The 21,960-nt window shown below is 50.2% G+C and overlaps 1 protein-coding gene across 1 annotated transcript in view; it reads right to left on the reverse strand.

The window, feature by feature from the left end:
• The window catches only part of atrnl1b (attractin-like 1b), a 114,006-nt gene that overhangs the window by 74,937 nt on the left and 17,109 nt on the right, over positions 1–21,960 (reverse strand). Inside the window, exons 2-11 of the mRNA XM_072703792.1 lie at positions 21,297–21,380; positions 20,820–20,933; positions 20,075–20,203; positions 16,566–16,774; positions 12,755–12,929; positions 12,583–12,670; positions 11,595–11,850; positions 7,108–7,291; positions 5,538–5,692; positions 4–88 (exon numbers count right to left, since the gene is read on the reverse strand). Coding sequence (XP_072559893.1) covers positions 4–88; positions 5,538–5,692; positions 7,108–7,291; positions 11,595–11,850; positions 12,583–12,670; positions 12,755–12,929; positions 16,566–16,774; positions 20,075–20,203; positions 20,820–20,933; positions 21,297–21,380 — 1,479 coding nt within the window. The remainder of the gene's footprint in view (positions 1–3; positions 89–5,537; positions 5,693–7,107; positions 7,292–11,594; positions 11,851–12,582; positions 12,671–12,754; positions 12,930–16,565; positions 16,775–20,074; positions 20,204–20,819; positions 20,934–21,296; positions 21,381–21,960) is intronic.

Consider the following 21,960-nt stretch of genomic DNA (forward strand, 5'->3'; position numbering starts at 1 on the left):
CACCCATTGCTGACAACGGCCGTGTGACCGAAGCGGTTCACGTCCCGGTGGAGGTTGGGCTTTGGCAGGACTTTCCAGTCGTCACAGGCTGAGGAAGAAGAGCAGAACCACACTGAGGGGTGTCCACAGTGCCACCATCATCCCCCCACCATCCCACCACCATCCCCCAACCATCCTGCCATCATCCCCCCGCCATCCCCCCACCATCCCCCAACCATCCCGCCATCATCCCCCCACCATCCCCCAACCATCCCGCCATCATCCCACCGCCATCCCACCACCATCCCACCACCATCCCACCGCCATCCCACCACCATCCCCCAACCATCCCGCCGCCATCCCGCCGCCATCCCGCCACCATCCCCCAACCATCCCGCCACCATCCCCCAACCATCCCGCCACCATCCCCCCACCATCCCACCGCCATCCCACCACCATCCCCCAACCATCCCCCCACCATCCCGCCGCCATCCCACCACCATCCCACCACCATCCCATCACCATCCTGCCGCCATCCCACCACCATCCCACCGCCATCCCACCACCATCCCCCAACCATCCCGCCACCATCTCGCCGCCATCCCGCCGCCATCCCACCACCATCCCACCACCATCCCCCAACCATCCCGCCACCATCCCCCCACCATCCCACCGCCATCCCACCACCATCCCCCCACCATCCCGCCGCCATCCCACCACCATCCCACCACCATCCCATCACCATCCTGCCGCCATCCCATCACCATCCTGCCGCCATCCCACCACCATCCCTCCATCCCATCACCATCCCCCCACCATCCCACCACCATCCCCCAACCATCCTGCCATCATCCCCCCGACATCCCACCACCATCCCCCAACCATCCCGCCATCATCCCCCCACCATCCCCCAACCATCCCGCCATCATCCCACCGCCATCCCACCACCATCCCACCACCATCCCACCGCCATCCCACCACCATCCCCCAACCATCCCGCCACCATCCCGCCGCCATCCCGCCGCCATCCCACCACCACCCCGCCACCATCCCCCAACCATCCCGCCACCATCCCCCCACCATCCCACCACCATCCCACCGCCATCCCACCGCCATCCCCCAACCATCCCCCCACCATCCCGCCGCCATCCCACCATCATCCCACCACCATCCCATCACCATCCTGCCGCCATCCCACCACCATCCCTCCATCCCATCACCATCCTGCCGCCATCCCGCCATCATCCCGCCATCATCCCCCCGCCGTCCCGCCGTCATCCCACCGTCATCCCATCACCATCCTGCCGCCATACCACCATCAGCGTTCAGTCAATGATAAACATCTACAAATCAATTAACAGGCGCTATCTGCACACCAGCCATCAGTACTCATATAACAACAATCAGTAATCATAAATCAACAGTCAGTGTTCACATAGCGACAGTCAGTAGCCATCAAAGGATGCCCAGTACTCAGCAGCAGTAATTCTTAAACAATGCTCTGTACTGATAAACAGCCAGTGTTCATAAATCACTTCCATATTTGACCAACACAAACAACTTGGTACACAACTTGGAAAACTGGCATCTCATTTTGAAAAGTGCTTCTGTTTTGACAGCGCAGACCAAAATAACAAATGGGGGTGTGTATTTCTGCTGCTTAACAGGACACATAAATCCTCCCAGGACACTAAAGAGCAGATCGGAGCAGTCATTCCGACAGGCATGCGGGGAGGATCTCAAAGTTAATTTCACGTGCATTATGAAAGCGGAGGCTCATCAGATAGGTGTACCACCGCTCGCGGTCTCGATAACAAAGAGCCGGAACTGCGGCGGGCGGTGGGGGGAGCGGGCACATCGCCAGCAATCAATGCCAGGCCTCCCAGCACCACCTGACAATGTCACTAAATGGACACGAGGGGAGGAGGAATCACCTGGAATGAGACAGCCACAGGACCCCCCCCTCCAGCCAAAAACACATCCCCGTCCCACAGACTTGAGCTGCTGATTCAAGGCTATTTGGGTAGCTACTCCGCTGCTTACTGGACCAGGTGGCTCAGCCACCCCAGGTCCACAGCCATACAGCACACTGTGAGGCCCAGCAGGGAAGTCCGACATAAGACTGTTGCAGAACGGTGTTCTAAAGACGAAACATTGCAGGAAATAAATGAAGCTTCATGTGCCATTATCACAAGCACAGGTGCATTGGAATATGCTGTCCTTGTAATGAAAAACATACACGACTGAGAGCAAAGCTTGGAGTCTGAGCACAGGGTCAAACATTTACCCGACACCCCTGGAGCATTTTTGGCAGGGTTAAGGGCCTCGCTCAAGGGCCCAGCAGAGACGTGACTATTCTGCGAAGAATGGGATTTGAACTGGCGACCTACTGATTGCAGGCACTGAGGTCTAACCCGCTGAGCCTTGTTCTTGTAACGTTATCCTACCATTCCCACATCTGCTAGTCCTCCATGTCCTCAGTGGAATGTTTGTGTGGCCAGTTTAGCACCCTGGGTAGAGAGGGATCCATCCTTGTGCGTGTGCATGTGACAAAAGGAACACGGGGCATGTCCTGGCGCCCGGTCTGGCCCCAGCGCCAGGCGTGCCGGCTCAGGAAGGGGCTCCATCTGGCCGCAAATCCACGCGCTGTGGGACTTGCAAAGCCACATCCTCCGGGGAGGAAGGGGGTGTAATTAGAGCCATCCGTCCACTCTGACCAGTTCTCCCCATTACACGCTGTTTAGCTCCCTAATTATCCCCCCGCTCCGGTCAATTAGCGGCCAATGCGGGACCTGTGCGTGCCGCTGCCAGCTGGGCTTAAGGTTTCAGTGCCGAGCAGGAAGCACAGGGCTGTCGCCATAACGGCAGGACACATAAAACTCCATCGACAGGACACGGCGAGGCACCGACCAGGACACATAAAACTACAGACCTGCTGCTGCTGGGATGACTGGTTCGGACTGGTTTGGACCGGCTATGTCCCCGGGAGAAGGGATGCCCAGAGCCCCAAACTGATACATTACCATAACATACGGCGCTGGCTTTGCATAAAAACATCCACACATGTAGCCACGGAGATGCAGGCCTGCTGCTGTCAGTGGAAATAATCCAGCAGTCAGCCTGAAGTCGGAATGAAATCAGGCCTCACTGTCAAGGGCACCTGCTTCCCATTTGTCTGGAAGCTCTGCAAGGCATACGTCACGCACTCTCACCGCACCTTCGAGCCAGCCCCACATGGACGTGCCCCAGCCCATAGATTCCTCTTTGGTTCCGCTGACAGTGATGAGAGGGTGCAACTGCCAGAGGATGGGGCCGTCAGAGGGGGTCTAGGGCTAGCTACGGGACCAGGAGGATGGGGCCCTCAGAGGGGGGCTAGGGCTAGCCACGGGGCCAGGAGGATGGGGCCCTCAGAGGGGGGCTAGGGCTAGCCACAGGACCAGGAGGATGGGGCCCTCAGAGGGGGGCTAGGGCTAGCCACAGGGCCAGGAGGATGGGGCCCTCAGAGGGGGGCTAGGGCTAGCCACGGGGCCAGGAGGATGGGGCCCTCAGAGGGGGGCTAGGGCTAGCCACAGGGCCAGGAGGATGGGGCCCTCAGAGGGGGGCTAGGGCTAGCCACAGGGCCAGGAGGATGGGGCCCTCAGAGGGGAGAGCTCTCACAGTGATGCAGTGGTTTAAACAGAGCTGGTGTAAGCCTTTGTAGGCCTGTATTTTAACAGTACCAAATGGGCATGGTATTGGTAATATGAACTGGTAACACAAACTGGTAATGTGAACTGGTAATATGACCTGGAAATGCGGCGTTTGGGAAACAGGGACCTGAGTAAGGCTGCTAACAACTTGGGGGGGTGGGGAGGGGGACCAAATTGAAAAGAGCGTCCACTGCCATCTCCCTGGAGACCAGCCCGAGCACCCTTCTCCTGCAGACACACTGATGTGTATCACAGAACAGGATATGAAGTCGCTCTCGGTGAGTGAACACAGGAAGCCGGATAGAGGGGCAGAACAGCACACAATAACCCCAAGAAAGGGGGGCGCTCACATAAATCCACCCCTTTAATGCAAGATGCAATAAAAAGTGTTTTCTTATTAAGAGCTTCCAGCTACTTTGTCTAAATTTAATGCAATACAGCTGGCAGCACAGGCGGGCATTCGCGTCTTTCAGGGTGAGCGCTATATTTTTAATTAGAGCTCATTCTCTCGGAATCTAATTAGAAGTGAGAGGGGGAAGAATTAAACACAAATGAAAACTTCACTGACAACCCAAATTTAATATTCAGCTGTGAAAACACAAAAGGTTAATAACCACGTGGCCTCCCAGGACAGCTGGGAAAACAAAACAAATTAGATCTTAAAACACAGCTGTCAGGAAAAAACTGGGTAAATGCAGAACTCCACAGGTGAAAGTAATTAATGGGAGCAGCGAGAGAGGAAAGAATGCAGGCCTTCATTTTGGAAATGGAAAATCACTCCGAGAGCAGTTTTAATACACTTGAAAAAAAAACCTCATCAACAACTCCTGACATAAATGCTGGGCTCCACCACCGTAAACACCAAGCGTCCCTCAGGTGGCTCTGCATGTTGACAGGTTGCTTGGGTGTGCACACTGCCTCCTGCAGGCCTTTCTTTGAATTGCTCCACCGGTTCCTTCAGAAGTTCGAGTTGCACCTCGTTTCCAAGCACAGAAGCTGCGGCTTCGATAAACAGGTCCGTGGAGCACCGGTCATCGGCCATCTCTCCTTCTCAAAGCCCTTAGCCAAAAATCCTTCGCCCCTATGTTACCTTCTGAATTAACCATCCAAGAAGATTGAGGATACCTGTGTGTTATTCACTCCTGTCACTTTCTCTGGGAATGAAGAGCATGAATCCCTGCTGGGACCCAGATCCATTTGGCGCTAACTCAGACACCACCGATGCGACATGACTCAGACCTCCGGGGGCTCCTCTCATCCATGCATGAAACCACAGCGCCATCTATGTGTGGGAAGAGGTGGCTGCACTGCCAACACAGTCCGTGAGTGGAGTGCGGATGGTGATTCCCGGGGGCCATGTGGCCGGGCCAGAGCATAAAGCACTCTGGCCTGTTCAATCCCCCATGGTCCAAAAGAACTGAGAACACCGCACTCACCACGTATTAGTTAACAGGTTTGGATCCAACAAAACCTGGATCAACCTGTATTTGAGGACCCAAAAGAATCTCTCCCTGCACCAAGGATCCGTTCAGGTTCTGTTAACCGGCCTCTATGCAGCATTAGATTCGGCCTCTCAGATCCACCCCGATGAAAGGCCCAGTTGACGGACACTGATCACGTCCTGGTGCCGCGCCTCCTGGGATCAGCAACCTGCGACACCTGACCCACCAAGGAGTCGCTGCAACCCCAGGGACCCGTCCCAGAATTCCACTTTCACCCATGGTAATATGAATCATATTACGGTTAATGTTACACTAAAAGTTTGGCCTCTATGTACCCATGCCAATCAGCTTCTGGGTGGTGTGGGGATTGGGTGGGGAGTGGGCAGAGCCTGCCTGAGTCTGTCACAGCGGGCGGGGTGCTACGTACCGACGTCGTAGGCCAGGAAGTCGGCGGAGAAGCACTTGGCTCCATTGCTGAGCGACGTGTCGTTATGTGTATTCCCTCCAAACACCAGCATGGAGCCGCTGAGCAGCACAGCGGAGTGCAGGTACCGGGCAAAGCCACTCTCTCTCAGTATGGTCCTGGGGGCGAGGGAGGGTGTTACCGTGAACCACCAACACAGAGCCGCTGAGCAGCACAGCGGAGTGCAGGTACCGGGCAAAGCCACTCTCTCTCAGTATGGTCCTGGGGGCGAGGGAGGGTGTCACCGTGAACCACCAACACAGAGCCGCTGAGCAGCACAGCGGAGTGCAGGTACCGGGCAAAGCCACTCTCCACAGTACGGTCCTAGGGTGACGGGGGTGGGGGGGGGGGGTACCACTGACCTTCTCCAAAATCATGACAAGTATATCTACATTTAATCTGCCATTTTATTATTGTTGGCCTGCTCCCAATGGTTAGGGTGCCCCCTATGGGCACAGTTCAGTCCATGCATCTCACTGTTACAACGGTCGAGGAACTTCACTCAATCTCTCCATGGACCTGCACTCTGCCCTTATGGCAAAGCATTCTGGGTAATGGCTATGGACTCTGCGGCTGTTCCACAGGGTTTGAAGATCATCTGTCACCATCTCCCATTTCCTGTCAGACAGCCATCCTTGGTGGTGCAGGCATGTGGCAGCTGGACTCACGTGAAACTCTAGCCTAGGGTGGCCTCCGTTGGCTGTGGGGGTAGGGGTGGTTTTATGAGTAATGGTAGGAGGACAGTTGGTCTGAGAAAATTCCGAAAAGGGGAGAAGAAAAACACAGCGGACTATCAATGCAGAAATGAGGGAAGCAGTTAGAATATGAGGACAGGAAGCAGACAGGGGACAGAATGTGAGGACAGGAAGCAGACGGGACAGAATGTGAGGACAGGAATCAGACAGGGGACAGAATGTGAGGACAGGAAGCAGACGGGACAGAATGTGAGGACAGGAAGCAGACAGGGGACAGAATGTGAGGACAGGAAGCAGACAGGGGACAGAATGTGAGGACAGGAAGCAGACGGGACAGAATGTGAGGACAGGAATCAGACAGGGGACAGAATGTGAGGACAGGAAGCAGACGGGACAGAATGTGAGGACAGGAAGCAGACAGGGGACAGAATGTGAGGACAGGAAGCAGACAGGGGACAGAATGTGAGGACAGGAAGCAGACAGGGGACAGAATGTGAGGACAGGAAGCAGACAGGGGACAGAATGTGAGGACAGGAAGCAGACAGGGGACAGAATGTGAGGACAGGAAGCAGACGGGACAGAATGTGAGGACAGGAAGCAGACAGGGGACAGAATGTGAGGACAGGAAGCAGACAGGGGACAGAATGTGAGGACAGGAATATGAAGGCATGAAGCAGGCAGTGGGACGAATGTGACAGTTTGACAGCATCTTTGCTGCTGGCTGCCCCATCGATCCGGTTTGCTTCCACCACTGTCACCATAGCAACAGGGTCCTATTGAGGTGCCATCTGTGTATGACCACAGCATGGGTGGGGGGTACGGCGGTGGGCATCACTCACCAGGTGCGCGTGCGGACCTCGTAGCGGTACAGGTCGTCCACCAGGCCGTACTTGTTGGCAGGAAGCGCTTTGTAGCCACCGTGCACGTACACACACTTGCTTATGGCGTCGTATACGCTGCTGTGCCCGTAGCCGCCCTGCACCAGTGCGCCCTGTGTCTCAGGTACCACCCAGGTGTTTGTCCCTGTAGAAACATGTGACAGTGTGAATGTGGCGTGGTTGCATAAGGAAACGCACACGCAACGTGCACAAGCACTTTCCCCTTTTCCACTGACTTCCGCTCGGGCACCAGAACCAAAAGTTCCAGTACTTGGGTACTTTGAGGTTGTAGAAACGCTTTCTTTGTCAACTCGTTATGCAAACAGCCTGCCTCTAAACACAATACTAAGGTCAAAAAATGTTACAAAGTCAGAAAACAAAGTAAAAAAAATAAAATAATTAATTGCGACCTCGTCGGAAGAACAGATACAAGATCAGGATGGCATGACAAGAAATTTAAAAAATATTTTAATATATATACTAAGACAGCACAGAACTGGAAAAATTTGGTACATATAAAACAAAAAGGAGTTCAACATACTGTAAAATTCTCACAAACCCGTCTAGGAGTGATTCAAACAGCATGGATGAAAATGATTATGATTGTCTCAGAGAATGCATGCAGCGCTCATGCAAAAGCAGCGCAGGTAAACTTTAAACTGATTTTTAAACATATATTAGATAATACTGAAAAGGAATAATCATTTAAATTGCAAAGCTCGCTAAGTTTTTTTTTTCCTACGACAGAGTAAAAACTGAAACCCCCCTCCGCTATGATGGCTGTACAGTATGAAGGTATGAAAAAGCCTGATCTTAATCTAGCTGACTAGTGATGGAAGAACTGCATGTGCATAACATGCGATGTTACTTTTAATATTGCACATCCTCCAGCCCTATAATATACTACAGCCATTTTTTAAATACAAAAACCCCGCCTCGGGTTGTGATGTAATAGAGCCAATACCAGTTTTTACCCCAGTGGAAAACCAGCACCTGGTACGTGGCGATAGAGACGTATGAGCCAACGGGCACATTAATATCCAAGCACACACTCAAATACATTAACAGAAAGACACACACAGCAAAGCTAATGTTCTGTAACAGAAAATAAAGACAATTTGTTATACAAAGCTAGAACTAAACAGTAAAGGAATCCCATTGGCCCAAAGTGCCCCACGCAAACACACACACACAAACACACACACACACACACACACACAGCATCCGGTCTAAATGCTCGAGCGCCGTGGTAAGATTAGCCTGCCGTGACGCGGGACGACGGACGCCACCAGCGGTGGTGACGGGATGATGGATGGCAGACATATCACCCCGAGCTGGGGGGTCTGCAGCTAGAGGAACCCAAACCAGGGAGAACTGCTCCAGTTTCACCTTGGGGGCACAGGAATGTTCTGGCAGCTTCCTGACTAATGAAGCCCAGACAGGCACCTACACCAGGAAGTCAAGTGAGAGGCACGGGGCACCAGGCAAGCGGCTCAGGCTGACATTCAGAGCAGTTTGAGAGCTGCTGACATGAAGGGCCCCTCCCTGCACTCTTGGGGGGGGGGAGAGGCCCAGAGCTCTGCACCCCTAGGAGGAGAGAGAGCACAGAATGTGCTCTGGGGTCACACTGGGCAATTTGTGGATGAGGATGTGGAGAGTAAACACAGAAATCAGGCTGTTTATCAGTCTGTGGAGGTGAGCATCTGAAAAGGGTTATTTATGTGTGTGTGTGTGTGTGTGTGTGTGTGTGTGTGTGGTTACTGGCTGAGCAAAACATGGTGATGCATTGTGGACACCACAGCCAGGGCTGTCCATTCCAGTCAGACCTCCAAACCAAACCAGAGAGCCCTGACACTTTAGCCTGTTGCCCTGGAAACAGTCCCAGCAGGGGGGTAGGTGGTGGGGGGTGGCTCCACAGCAGCTTCCAGCGGTTCCTGCTCTTATCGTGTCCAGGATGGTGGGCAGACCTTGCAGGACCTTACACACAGAGCCCACATTTCAGCAGCGGTTCCTGCTCTCTTCATGACCGAGGGAACAGGCGGACCGGGCATGACCTTACACACAGAGCCCACATTTCAGCAGCGGTTCCTGCTCTCTTCATGACCGAGGGAACGGGCGAACCGGGCAGGACCTTACACACAGAGCCCACATTTCAGCAGCGGTTCCTGCTCTCTTCATGTCCGAGGGAACAGGCGGACCGGGCAGGACCTTACACACAGAGCCCACATTTCAGCAGCGGTTCCTGCTCTCTTCATGACCGAGGGAACGGGCGAACCGGGCAGGACCTTACACACAGAGCCCACATTTCAGCAGCGGTTCCTGCTCTCTTCATGTCCGAGGGAACGGGCGGACCGGGCAGGACCTTACACACAGAGCCCACATTTCAGCAGCGGTTCCTGCTCTCTTCATGTCCGAGGGAACGGGCGGACCGGGCAGGACCTTACACACAGAACCCACATTTCAGCAGCGGTTCCTGCTCTCTTCATGTCCGAGGGAACGGGCGGACCGGGCAGGACCTTACACACAGAGCCCACATTTCAGCAGCGGTTCCTGCTCTCTTCATGTCCGAGGGAACGGGCGGACCGGGCAGGACCTTACACACAGAGCCCACATTTCAGCAGCGGTTCCTGCTCTCTTCATGTCCGAGGGAACGGGCGAACCGGGCAGGACCTTACACACAGAGCCCACATTTCAGCAGCGGTTCCTGCTCTCTTCATGTCCGAGGGAACGGGCGGACCGGGCATGACCTTACACACAGAACCCACAATTCAGCAGAGGTTCCTACTCTCTTCATGTCCGAGGGAACAGGGGGACCGGGCAGGACCTTACACACAGAACCCACATTTCAGCAGCGGTTCCTGCTCTCTTCATGTCCGAGGGAACGGGCGAACCGGGCAGGACCTTACACACAGAGCCCACATTTCAGCAGCGGTTCCTGCTCTCTTCATGACCGAGGGAACGGGCGGACCGGGCAGGACCTTACACACAGAGCCCACAATTCAGCAGAGGTTCCTACTCTCCTTCAGGCTCCACAGCTCTCGACTGACGCAGGCAGGTGCTTATGAATATTAATTAGCTCTAATTCTCGTTTGTTTGGTTCTGATTCTACTGATACCATCACTACCAGCACGTCCTGGAATGTTCTTAACAGCCGATCACCGTGCATCAAAACACCTCCAAGGCCTAATTATACGCAGATATCCAGACAAAGATTTGCTGCTTCGATTGCCTTTGTTATTGCCGGGGATAATTGACTCAGTCTGTGACTCGTTCCACATCATATATCATGTGACTCGGTTCTGAAGGGAGCCGTTTGCCACACTATCACTACGCCAAGATAGCAGTGATTTGCCTTTAAGGTGGAGCCTCTGTCTAGCTATGCTACCCAAGCTCATCCCATGCATCCTGTCCCACAGGCCAACTCCCTGGAACCTGAAAACAAACCTCGTTTCTCTACCGTCACACCTCACTTTAACAATTTCAGTCACAGCCTCTCTTGAGTATCCCCCCTCCCAGTCCAACATTAGGGGGGTATCCCCCCCAGACCCAGTCTGACACCGTAGGGGGATCCCCCCCCACCCGGTCCCACTGTCTGACATTACCACATACCGGATCCCCCCTCTTTGGGCCAAGTTGTTACACAGGCTAGCATTAGGATAATTGTCCTGATACAACTGGGGAGAATGGCATGTCACCACAGCACCATCTGCTGGTCAGCTGGATTACTTCTTTATTGGTTTCAGTTGTTACGATGCAGCTTTTCAGCACAATGTCTGAAAGCAGCAGACTGTGAAATGAATAAAAATATGGTAAAATGTGTTAAGAAAAATCTAACTGTACAGCCATATCCTAGATGCATATTTTGAACACTTAAATTGTACTGTCACTGGTAAAACCCACACCCAGGAGGGCGCAGGTATAACTGACAGACCGACACCCAGGAGGGCGCAGGTATAACCGACAGACCGACACCCGGGAGGGCGCAGGTATAACCGACAGACCGACACCCGGGAGGGCGCAGGTATAAGCGACAGACCGACACCCGGGAGGGCGCAGGTATAACTGACAGACCGACACCCGGGAGAGAGTGGGTATAAGCGACAGACCGACACCCCGAAGGGCGCAGGTATAACCGACAGACCGACACCCGGGAGGACGCAGGTATAACCGACAGACCGACACCCGGGAGGGCGCAGGTATGACCGACAGCCAACACCCAGGAGAGAGTGGGTATAAGCGACAGACCGACACCCGGGAGAGAGTGGGTATAAGCGACAGACCGACACCCGGGAGAGAGTGGGTATAAGCGACAGACCGACACCCGGGAGAGAGTGGGTATAAGCGACAGACCGACACCCGGGAGAGAGTGGGTATAAGCAACAGGTTAATATCCTAGAGGTACCTACAATTGGCTAACAGACTAATGCTAAGATGTTCCTGACACTTACGCAGGTTGTACTCCTGGACGTTGCTGATGTAGCTGTAGATGGAGGAGTAGCCGAAGAAGACCACCATTAGCACATCGCCATTGTCCAGCTCGACCACATGGGCTGAGTGTCCCTCCACGGCATACTGCTGGCCATGCACGAGCACGTTTGGTGTCCGCAGAGACCAGGTGTGGCTCGGGATGTTCAGCACCCACAGTTCATCAGTCACGTTGCCCCCTCGTGCCTCAATCTTCCCACCGAACATGTAGATGTCATCCTGTACATGGAGACAATGTGCAAAAGGAGAATGACATAAACAAGTTTCATGTGGTTCCAGAACTAAATGGTCTAGTTCTCACTGTGTTTACATCAAATTAGCCGGTCTACACTGCTTCAGTGATTGCTTAGGGGAACTTTTTCAACCATTAAAATATGGGGGCTCTGTGCCCTTTTGGACAGTGTATGAAGGTCACGAAAATCATCTTGGATGCACATGATCAACATGGGCTTAAAAAAGACAACGTACAGTGCTTCTAAGAACAGCACATGGACCTACTGTTCCTCTACTGCTCTCCCTGATCCTGATTCAACGTCTCTCTTTCAAAAGAGAAGAATTTTGAATGCTGGAATTGTATTGGTGATGTAAAATACCAAAGGAGACATTCTCATTAAACAGTTAATTACAGGTGCAATTAAACAAGCACCATCACCACAAGCGCGGCGGTGGAAAGCCTTCACCGGACACAGTCTCGGCCATGGCTGCCGATCCCCAGGGATCCCGAGGCCGAAGACTAATCTACAAACGCGTACTTACCAATTAAACGTTTCTATGAGAAATACGAGCCTGTGCCTGCTGGCACAAATGCAATAAAAGCAGAAGCTGGGATTCAGTTGAGGGGAACACAAACAAAGGCGGCAAAGCATCGATTTCCTCTCCTTAAAGCCTGTCTTTCTGCGTAGCTATGCGTGTAACATTATATGTGAGAGTGCGCAGACGCGTGTTACACACCTGGTGGAGGGCGAGCGAGTGGCCATATCTCTGCAGGGGCGCGGTGTGCATGGGTACCACGTTCCAGATGCTGCTCTCTAGGTTGTAGCTGAGAGACGAAAGATGAAACGAAGGTGACACAAACACAGAGGCAGACACGGAGGTGGGGGTGGATGGAGCGGGGAAGACTCACTTCAGCACCATCTGGAAGGAGCTGTAGTTGAAGCTGTAGCCTCCGATGACCCACATGAGGTGGCCCTGCACCACAGCCTTGTGGGAGGCCCGGCCCACAGATGGGCTGAAGGGCTTCACGTTGGGCAGAAACCAATAGGACTCTGTGGATGGAACCATCAGGGAGCAGTCTGGGCCTGCGGGAGTCAAAGAGGGTATCGTCAGAGCGGCAGATTGCATGGCGTCCTCTGTGAAAGACAGGAGGACAGATTTATGGCGTCCCTTTTGTCACAGTGTGAGAGGTGACAGGGCCGTGAGGGTCACATGATCAGCCCACCCGGAAGGGGCACGGGCCACAGTGGGTGCAGACTGGGATTATTAGGCACTCCTGCACAAGCAGGACTGATCACCATATACTATAAAAGGACAGCATGGAGAACATCCTGATACAGACCTCACTGATGTGGTCCACAGTGCTAATGGGTCTGCCCCCTTGTGCTGAATATGCAAACAGCACCTGACATCCTCAAAGAAGTTGATATGTACCAGAATAAAGTCAATGAAAATGAATCAGTATAGACAGACAGCAAATGTCTGACAGCTACTACAGCTGTGTCAGACTACTACAGAATGCATTTTCAGTACTTTAAATAGTTAGTTGGTGTCTACATGGAAAATATGTGCACTTGGTTTAGTCCAAAAACGGCCAGAAGAGGTTATACTGGCCAATTTACAACACTGTTATTTGGCCCTAGAATGAAACAGGTCTGTTTCCCGTTTTCGGTGGGCTCATTAATACTGGAGGACTAGGATTATTTAATGTTTATTATAGGGCAGTCCTCCCACCCTTTTCAGCCAATCTCGGGGGGTTTGGAGATAGCGGGAATGTGGGGTACCTGTGGAGTGGGTAAAAGGAGAAGCGGCGGGCTCCACACAACCATATATGTACTGGGGAACATTAATTGTCGCTTGTTTTTTTTTTTGGTTCTGTTGCACCGTGTTCCTCTTCGTGAGTTTGGCGTGGGCTCCGGCCGTACAGGGTCCATTAAAGTGTTCTTCTAGTCATTACAATATGTTGATGAGCTCAGATTAGGCTGGTTTATAATGAGGCACTGCGATGGCTCACACAGAACCAGCACTTCAGTCATGCGCTACATAACGTTTCGGTGGAAGATGGACCGCATGTAGGCTACGTCGGTGTTACCATAAGATTATAACAGAGCTGAATAATTCCTATTGCCTAGTGATGTCGTAGCGCGATGCTTTACTCAGGTGTTTGTGGTGATGCTGGTGTAAACTAACATACGGCGCTGCCAGTTATGTACAATCATGTCACAGACAATTATGTACAGCATATAATAGGGTTAGGGTTAGGTAATAAACAGCTCTGTTACTGGTTTATGTATGTACTACCTAGGACTGTTTATCGCTATTTTCGTGGTAATCTTCCCACTTCGTCATGTAACTGACACTTCAGCCTAGGAACAATATTGACATAATCATAGCTTCATAAAGGGAACAACAATGTTTGAGATTCACAGTATGAGCCGCGATCATGTGAGGCAACGCATATGCAATGCAAGGAGTGTATTGACTGTACCTGCATGTGTAGTTTACGTCTTTCTGGAGGATTAAAGGTCATGTCCACCAGGGGGCAGTGCGAGAAAACCGCATTTGTATGAGGTTGTGACATGAAATGATTTACAGTAGCTGCCACCACAGCCAGGGGCGTCGTAGTGGGGGGGGGAAAGGGGACTGAGTTACCAGGGCCCCATGTGGGGGGAGGGCCCCTAAGGAATCTGGAATTTTATTTTCCTTTAAATATATTAATATTATTCAAAGATCACAATAAATGTTGCTAACTAATGTAAATGTAATTTCTGTGGGAAAATAAATCGGTTGACGGATTGAATTGTGTGCTAGCTTACAGTGCCTGAGGACAAGCACCCTCACCCCCTGCAATGGTTTAGTCTTCACCGGGCTTTTTAACTAGGCGCATTTCATTTAGTGGTCATTCTGATAAAACAGCTAAATCCGTGCCGGAAGATGATGCCGAAGAAAGCTAAATCCGGTTTTCAAAAAAGAAAAGAGAGGCAGGAAAGAAACAAAAAAAAAAAAGAGGGAAAGCAACTGCTTACAAACTTTTTTCCCAAGAAAGGTGAGCCCAAATGTGAAAGCAAATAGCCTACATTAAATGAACTGTGATTATTAAACACTTCAATACCACCGCGAAATTACACATAGTTTAGCATGATGTAGTCTAGATAAGTCTAAATATTTTTTTTTGTTTGCTTAACCCTCCTGGGTTCTACAGCATCGTCAGCGATGCCGCATATCTTTCTCGTCTATTTCAGTTTATATCTCGCTGAAATGTTCGTGTAGAATCATGGAAAAAACGCTGGCTAAATCTTGTAATCTGTCTTCCTTCCAAAACGTCCGTTGTCGGAGGTATTTAAAGTTTTTAAAATTAGATTAAATCGGCAAAAAGTAAACCATGTGACCTTTCTTTGTTTTACCTGCATGGGGGGCGTGTAGTGTACCGCCTTCGCGTGAAGATCGCTATTCACATTCTAAACAGCAGCACTTCCGCGTATTTAAATCGCATTCGCATGGTAATTTGATGAACAACGCAGCGGTGAAACCGTTTCAAAAGTGTTCAATTTTCATGCAGGCCTATGATGTTAGGAAATGTCACCAAAGGTAGCCTGTCATAGCGTTTAATCATTATACAAATAAAACCAAATTCCAGTGAAGTCTTGTGTGATTGTTTTTTTTTATTTTTTTTTGAGGGGGGGGTTTGTGCATAGGGCCCAGAATTTGGTGCTACGCCCCTGACCACAGCAATCAAATTGATACATTTTTAAATACTGCTCCACATTGTACTTCGCTCTGCCATCTATCGCTTTACTACCCCTGTTGCATTGTATGTTGTTAGATATCTCGTAGTAGTTAGTATTTTGTAATTAGGCTGCACAACACTGGAAAATATTACTTTCCATACTGCCACCCCATTTTTTGGTGGTACTGCATCTCGCGTACGCATTGCGTTAACTCCTCCCGTAGGTGCACCTACGACGTGTGGAATGCAAGCAGAAAACGTGTGGCAGCCGTGATGTTCACACTTATGCGCTGTGAGCCTCAAGTATAAATCAGCTCAGTGTCAGATCCTTCTACCCAACTCTCTCTATTCAACTATGCTGAGGTAAAGTCGGATTTTCACTCTATGGCACTTTTAACCCTCATCAAAAATTAACAGTAAACCCAGCAGAAAGGTCACCAGGTGGCATTAGCATTACTGGGCATACTGGGTAAAAATGGAGTTTGCCAATTGATGGCCTGTAGGTGGCAGCAGTGAACCACACACCAGCTATGTCTGGTGCCCTTCAAGAGACGCAATCCAGCAGGTCAATTCCTCATGCTGTGGGCAGCATTTGCCCAATCAGCATTTAAATTAACACACTAGTATGTAAAATAAGAAAAAGAACTAGATAAGACTGACCAGCAGAGTCAGTTATCTGATAAGCAGAGGCAGGGCCAGAGGCAGACAGACTGATCAGGAGAGTCAGAGAGACAAATGGGCAGAGGCAGGGCCAGAAGCAGACAGACTGACCAGCAGAGACAGATGGACAGAGGCAGGGCCAGAGGCAGACAGACTGAGCAGCAGAGACAGATGCACAGAGGCAGGGCCAGCGGCAGACAGACTGAGCAGCAGAGTCAGAGAGACAGATGGGCAGAGGCAGGGCCAGAAGCAGACAGACTGACCAGCAGGGTCAGAGAGACAGATGGACAGAGGCAGTGCCAGGGGCAGACAGGCACTGAGGCAGAGAGCCCACCTTGCCAGGAGTCATTGCAGACACACAGCTTCTCGCCAGTGAGGTCGCAGTAGCCGTGGTCAGGGCTGCCGCAGTTGCTCCTGCAATAGGGGATGTCGCAGGCCTCGCCTTTCCAGTAGTCATCACACTCGCAGTACACACGGCTGGCGATGGAGTTGCCTGTGGAGCACTTTCCGTGGCCCGAGCAGTTGTTAGGGCACGAGTTGATTCTGCCAGGGTCACAGACACAGCAGCCGGTGAGAAAAGGGGAGTGGCCTGTTATTCCGACTGCCCGCCTTGCAGGAAGACAGCACACCCATGCAGAAATGTCTGACCTGAAAGACTCGTCCCCTAAAGGCCCACAGTGGACAGGCTGATACTGTGAAATATCTTTGCACAATGTTTTTATATCAAACGATATTGATACTTATCACAATATAGTTCAAGTCTCTTTACTTCAATGCTTCATTCTTGCTTAACATGAAAAACATGAACATGAAAAGGCTGACAAACTGAAAAAACTGCAAGCTGAAATCTAATTTTAATAAATAAATCATGTGAAAATGAACTTTATTTGTCAAAGGGCACTGGAAAACGCCAACAGTACATTTTGCTGCTGCCCTTTTTTCTCTGGCTGTCTCAATGGATGTGCCAGGTAATGGGTGTGACAGGCAGTGGATGTGCCAGGTAATGGGTGTGACAGGCAGTGGATGTGCCAGGTAATGGGTGTGACAGGCAGTGGATGTGCCAGGTAATGGGTGTGACAGGCAGTGGATGTGCCAGGTAATGGGTGTGACAGGCAGTGGATGTGACAGGTAATGAGTGTGCCAGGTAATGGATGTGACAAGGGCTGGGCGATCAGGTAATGGATGTGACTAGGGCTGGGCGATCAGGTAATGGATGTGACTAGGGCTGGGCGATCAGGTAATGGATATGACTAGGGCTGGGCGATCAGGTAATGGATGTGACTAGGGCTGGACGATATGCCCCAAAAATGATGTCATAGGATTTTCACAATATTGATATTTATCACATTATTCTAAAATTCAGAAGCAGAAAATGGTAAAAATATGACAGTTGGTTTTGAGTTTTTCTGATGTATGATGATCAGATTGTTTTACTAATAGTTATGGAGCAAGTGACAGGTATACACAACACCAACAACAGATTCATGCCATGATGGAATGCGTGTAAAAGTAGTGCATTATAACTAGGGGTGCACCGATCGATCGGCGCACCGATCGATCGGCCTCGATCACGTTAATTTGAGGGGATCAGAAATCGACCATATTCCCATGAGATCCACCGATCTTAGTTATATGCTTTTAACTCTTTGGGGTCGAGTATGTCGTCGACGACATCGCGTACTTTTCGCGTCCATTTCAGTTTATAAATATCTCGCTGAAATCTTAATGTATAATCATGAAAAAAACGCTGGCTAAATCCGTAATCTGTCTTCTTTTCAAAACGTCCATTGTCGGAAGTATTAAAGTTTTTTTAATTAGGTTAAATCGGCAAAAAAGTAAACCATGTCATCTTACTTTGTTTTACCTGCATCGGGGGCGTGTAGTACCGCTCTCACCCGAAGATCGCTATTCACATTCTAAATAGCCGCATTAGCGCGTATTCAAATCGCATTCGCATGGTAATTTGATTAACAGCGCAACGGTGAAACGCGATCCAGATACATCCCCTTCAGCGCCATAAAAGGGGGTTGGGGACGTGGCCAGGTGACAATGGCTCATTCATACACATGAAAGTTGCTACATATTCAATGAAAGGAGCCAGAAATAGTTACATGAGTTAGGTTTTTCTTATTTATTTATCCAAATTAATGTTGCATCTACACCATTTAGTCATCTTCATGTAGCCAAGACTTTGGTGATCAGATATCTGGGATCAAAACAAACTGCCAGCATTGCTTACTATGTACTTTTATAATGTTTCTGCAAGTGTTCCAAACTGCATTTTGCAATGGCTATAATTTGATGTCAAATTTCAAACTTAACAAAAATCTGACATATTTACAATATATATTAAAATAAAGATGAGTGTAATGGCAAAACAAATATATAAGAAATAATTTATTTGCCATGAATTAAGTGTGATGAAATGTGTGATCATGCCCCAGTCAGTGAAAGTACGTGTGTTTCCTACCCCTAGGCCACAGAGGGTTAAATCAGCCTTTTCTCCCATTCCCGAGAGAGGTGCAGTGCAGGCTGCCTCCCTCCCTATTTTTTGGACAAGTGTGTCATAACAGCTATATATATATATTTTTTTTTTACAAAATTAGAGAAATTAAAGTCTGGAAGAAAAAAATATGATTTTGTAGTTCAAACAGCAATGCTCATTTATATGTTCGTTTATATTTGAGGACACTACCTCATGTTTTGTGAGTATTCATATCAATTTACTCAATAAAAATGGAAACATTGAAGTAACTGTCTTTTAGTTATGAAAGAAACAAGATCGGCAAAAAAAAATCGAGATCGGCAGGTAAGGTTGCCTAAGGATCGGTGATCGTTGATCGGCCAGAAAACTGCAATCGGTGCACCCCTAATTATAACTGCATTATATGCTAGAAAACAAGTGTTTAGGCTGTATCACAATGCTCACGAGATTCAAACTGATGATTATTTAAATGAATCAATCAACCAATCAATTAATGCTTTGTCATTGCACAAGGTACAATGAAATCAAAACTGCAAACCGGATATAAAAAATTAAATATTACATGTAAAAATAAATATATCAATATATCGCCCAGCCCTAGGCCCACACACTCAAAATCATCACATCACCATTGTTATTTAAATGCCTTAAAATCCACAGAAATAAATAAATGTGTCAGTATCCCAGGCTGGAACATCCAGGGGAAGCTTTTTACTGACGCACTGAAGTTCTGCTGCCAGTGCTCTGCTCCTGGGCCTGCAGATCCAGGGACGTCTTTTACTGTGACACATGCAGTACTGCACTGATATTCCATCCACTTGGATCTCTTCTGTACAGGTCAGAACAAGCCTTCCTCTATTATTATGGCTAGGTAGGCAGCGTTTTACACAAAGCAAAGCAGTAAGATCCCAGAACCCCCACCCTGCCCAAATTGGCCATATGTAGGCTGTAGACGTTTAATAAGGGAACCTCCCCATCCCCGTGGATCTCACCCTCCCGCACTCACTCTTTTTTGTTTATCTGACCTTTTTCTGACCTCTGTCTTTCATTCTCAGATGACAACAGAGCCACACGTAACACACCGAGACGAACAGCACAGTCTCCCAAGAACTAAACCCCCGCTGATATTTAGCACAGTGACATGCAACCCTCCATCTCACAAACAATGGCCTTCCACGTTCATTAATAAACAGACACCACACGAGGGCGCCAGAGCGCAAGCAAAGGAGACCAAAACATGCTGCGGCAAGACGATGCCCGCATCACCTGCAGGCGAGCACAAGCCAGCGCCGCCCCCACCAGCATGGCACAGCGGCATCACCGATATGGGGGGGCTGACCGGGGAGCCAGGTACTCACGAGTAGAAGATGTTGAAACCCGTGAGGTTGTATGCCGCGTCACTGAAGAAGTGCAGGAGCGCGTACCCAGACATGGTGACCACCTCTGGCACGGTCTCATTCCCTCGAACCTCTGGGACAATGAGGCCGCTGCAGGGATGGGGGCAAAAGGTCACTCACCCAATGTGACTCGAGCCATGAAGTCACTCCTCATTACCTACTGGCATGAGGCTTGTAGCCACCGTTACCTTAGAAACACTCCCAGCAGCGATGCAGCAAAGGCAGGAAAACACCATTTCTGATCAATTTTCCCATAGACCAGAACATTTCTGGGGTCTTTTGATGTGTAAAGCCTGAACAGTGTGCAGACACACAGGCGCGCGCGCACACACACACACACACACACACGGCGACAGCACCTCTGCTTTCATCTGTGCAGTCAGACACTCTCCCACTCACTGTGCTAAAAATAAATGAAGCTCTCTGTGAACGGGAATGGGCCAGCAGAGAAGAAAGAACAGCCTTATCTGCTGGAGATGGAGGTCATGGGCCAACAGCAGCACACAGAAGGGGACAGGTGAATGGATGGAGCCCACTGCGCACACGCACACACACACACGCACACACGCACACACTCTGACCCCCACCTCCCAGATGGTACTGCACAGGCTGGCAAACACAGGCTGTACCACAGAGAGGAGCCGCTAACTCACAAGCAGCTAAACACAGGCACTACCAGAGGAGCCGCTAATGCAGGAACACTCACCTGAAAACAGCGATCAGAGGGGCATACACAGAGTCTCCATCGTAGACATACATGTGGTCCCAGCTGCATTCCGTTGCAAAATGGTTAAATCGCAGCCTCAGGACAGTGTTTGGGCTGTAGAAATAAGAACAACATTAGTTGGGCAGAGGCAGGGCAGAGTGCTGTTCCTGATCCGTGGGACTATTTGCCTCTTTGTCATGACTCCTACCTCCTTCCTGGCAGTCATGCTCAGTGTGGTCAGAATTTCAGACAGGTGTGCACCCAAATACACTGAAAGATTACATTCATATGCCTGGCTGTCTACCTAAAACCAGCATAGTATTTCCCCAGATCTCTGTAGCCAGGATTATCTGTTAAAACAAGATGTCAATCTCTAACTAAAGGACGTGTTATGACTACTTGCCAGTAGAGGGCACTAGTGGACAGCCAGACTTCACCCTGCTAGCATGCTGTTCTCTAGGGGAACAAAGTACTCACTATCCTTCGATGAGCCAGGTGCATTTTGTCTTGTACTTGTAGTTGATGGGTCCATCTGTGAGGGACCCCGATGGTTCTGTTAACCTGAAACACAGAAAAATTACCAGTATATGACTGGAGGAGACACACAGTGAACCGTTATGGACAGCAGGCAATTGTCTCTAGGAAAACAAAGTCAGAATATTAGGAGAATCAGTCTCACACACGTTTCCAAGGACACTCAGTACCATACAGGCTCACGAGCCACCCGGGGAATCCGTGTAAGCACCAGGTTGTCATAGCAACATAAGACAGACATTCTGTACCAATACAGGGTCAAGGATGGATCCACATATATAACAGGAGCGATCTGAAATACAGATTGCAGAGGGAACTCGTAAGCTCCCTGACAGTGCACGGAAACACGAGACGCTGGATATGAAAATCAGGCAGATTATACTTGGTCAGCGAGCACCCAACCCTGCAGACATGCAGAGACAGGCACGTGTGCACACGCCTTGGCCCTCAGCCCAGACGAGCCGCATCAGTCCAGCACAGCTCAGCATCGCATGAAGGTTGGCATCTTAGCGGCCCCGTGCTGAGCAGAAGAGCACACTGAACCCATTAAATCACCAAGGAGAACTGGCACGTTCATCAATCTCACGGTTATGCAGATAAAGTGGGT

The sequence above is a fragment of the Paramormyrops kingsleyae genome, chromosome 20 (assembly GCF_048594095.1).
Source record: "Paramormyrops kingsleyae isolate MSU_618 chromosome 20, PKINGS_0.4, whole genome shotgun sequence".
Taxonomy (NCBI): domain Eukaryota; kingdom Metazoa; phylum Chordata; class Actinopteri; order Osteoglossiformes; family Mormyridae; genus Paramormyrops; species Paramormyrops kingsleyae.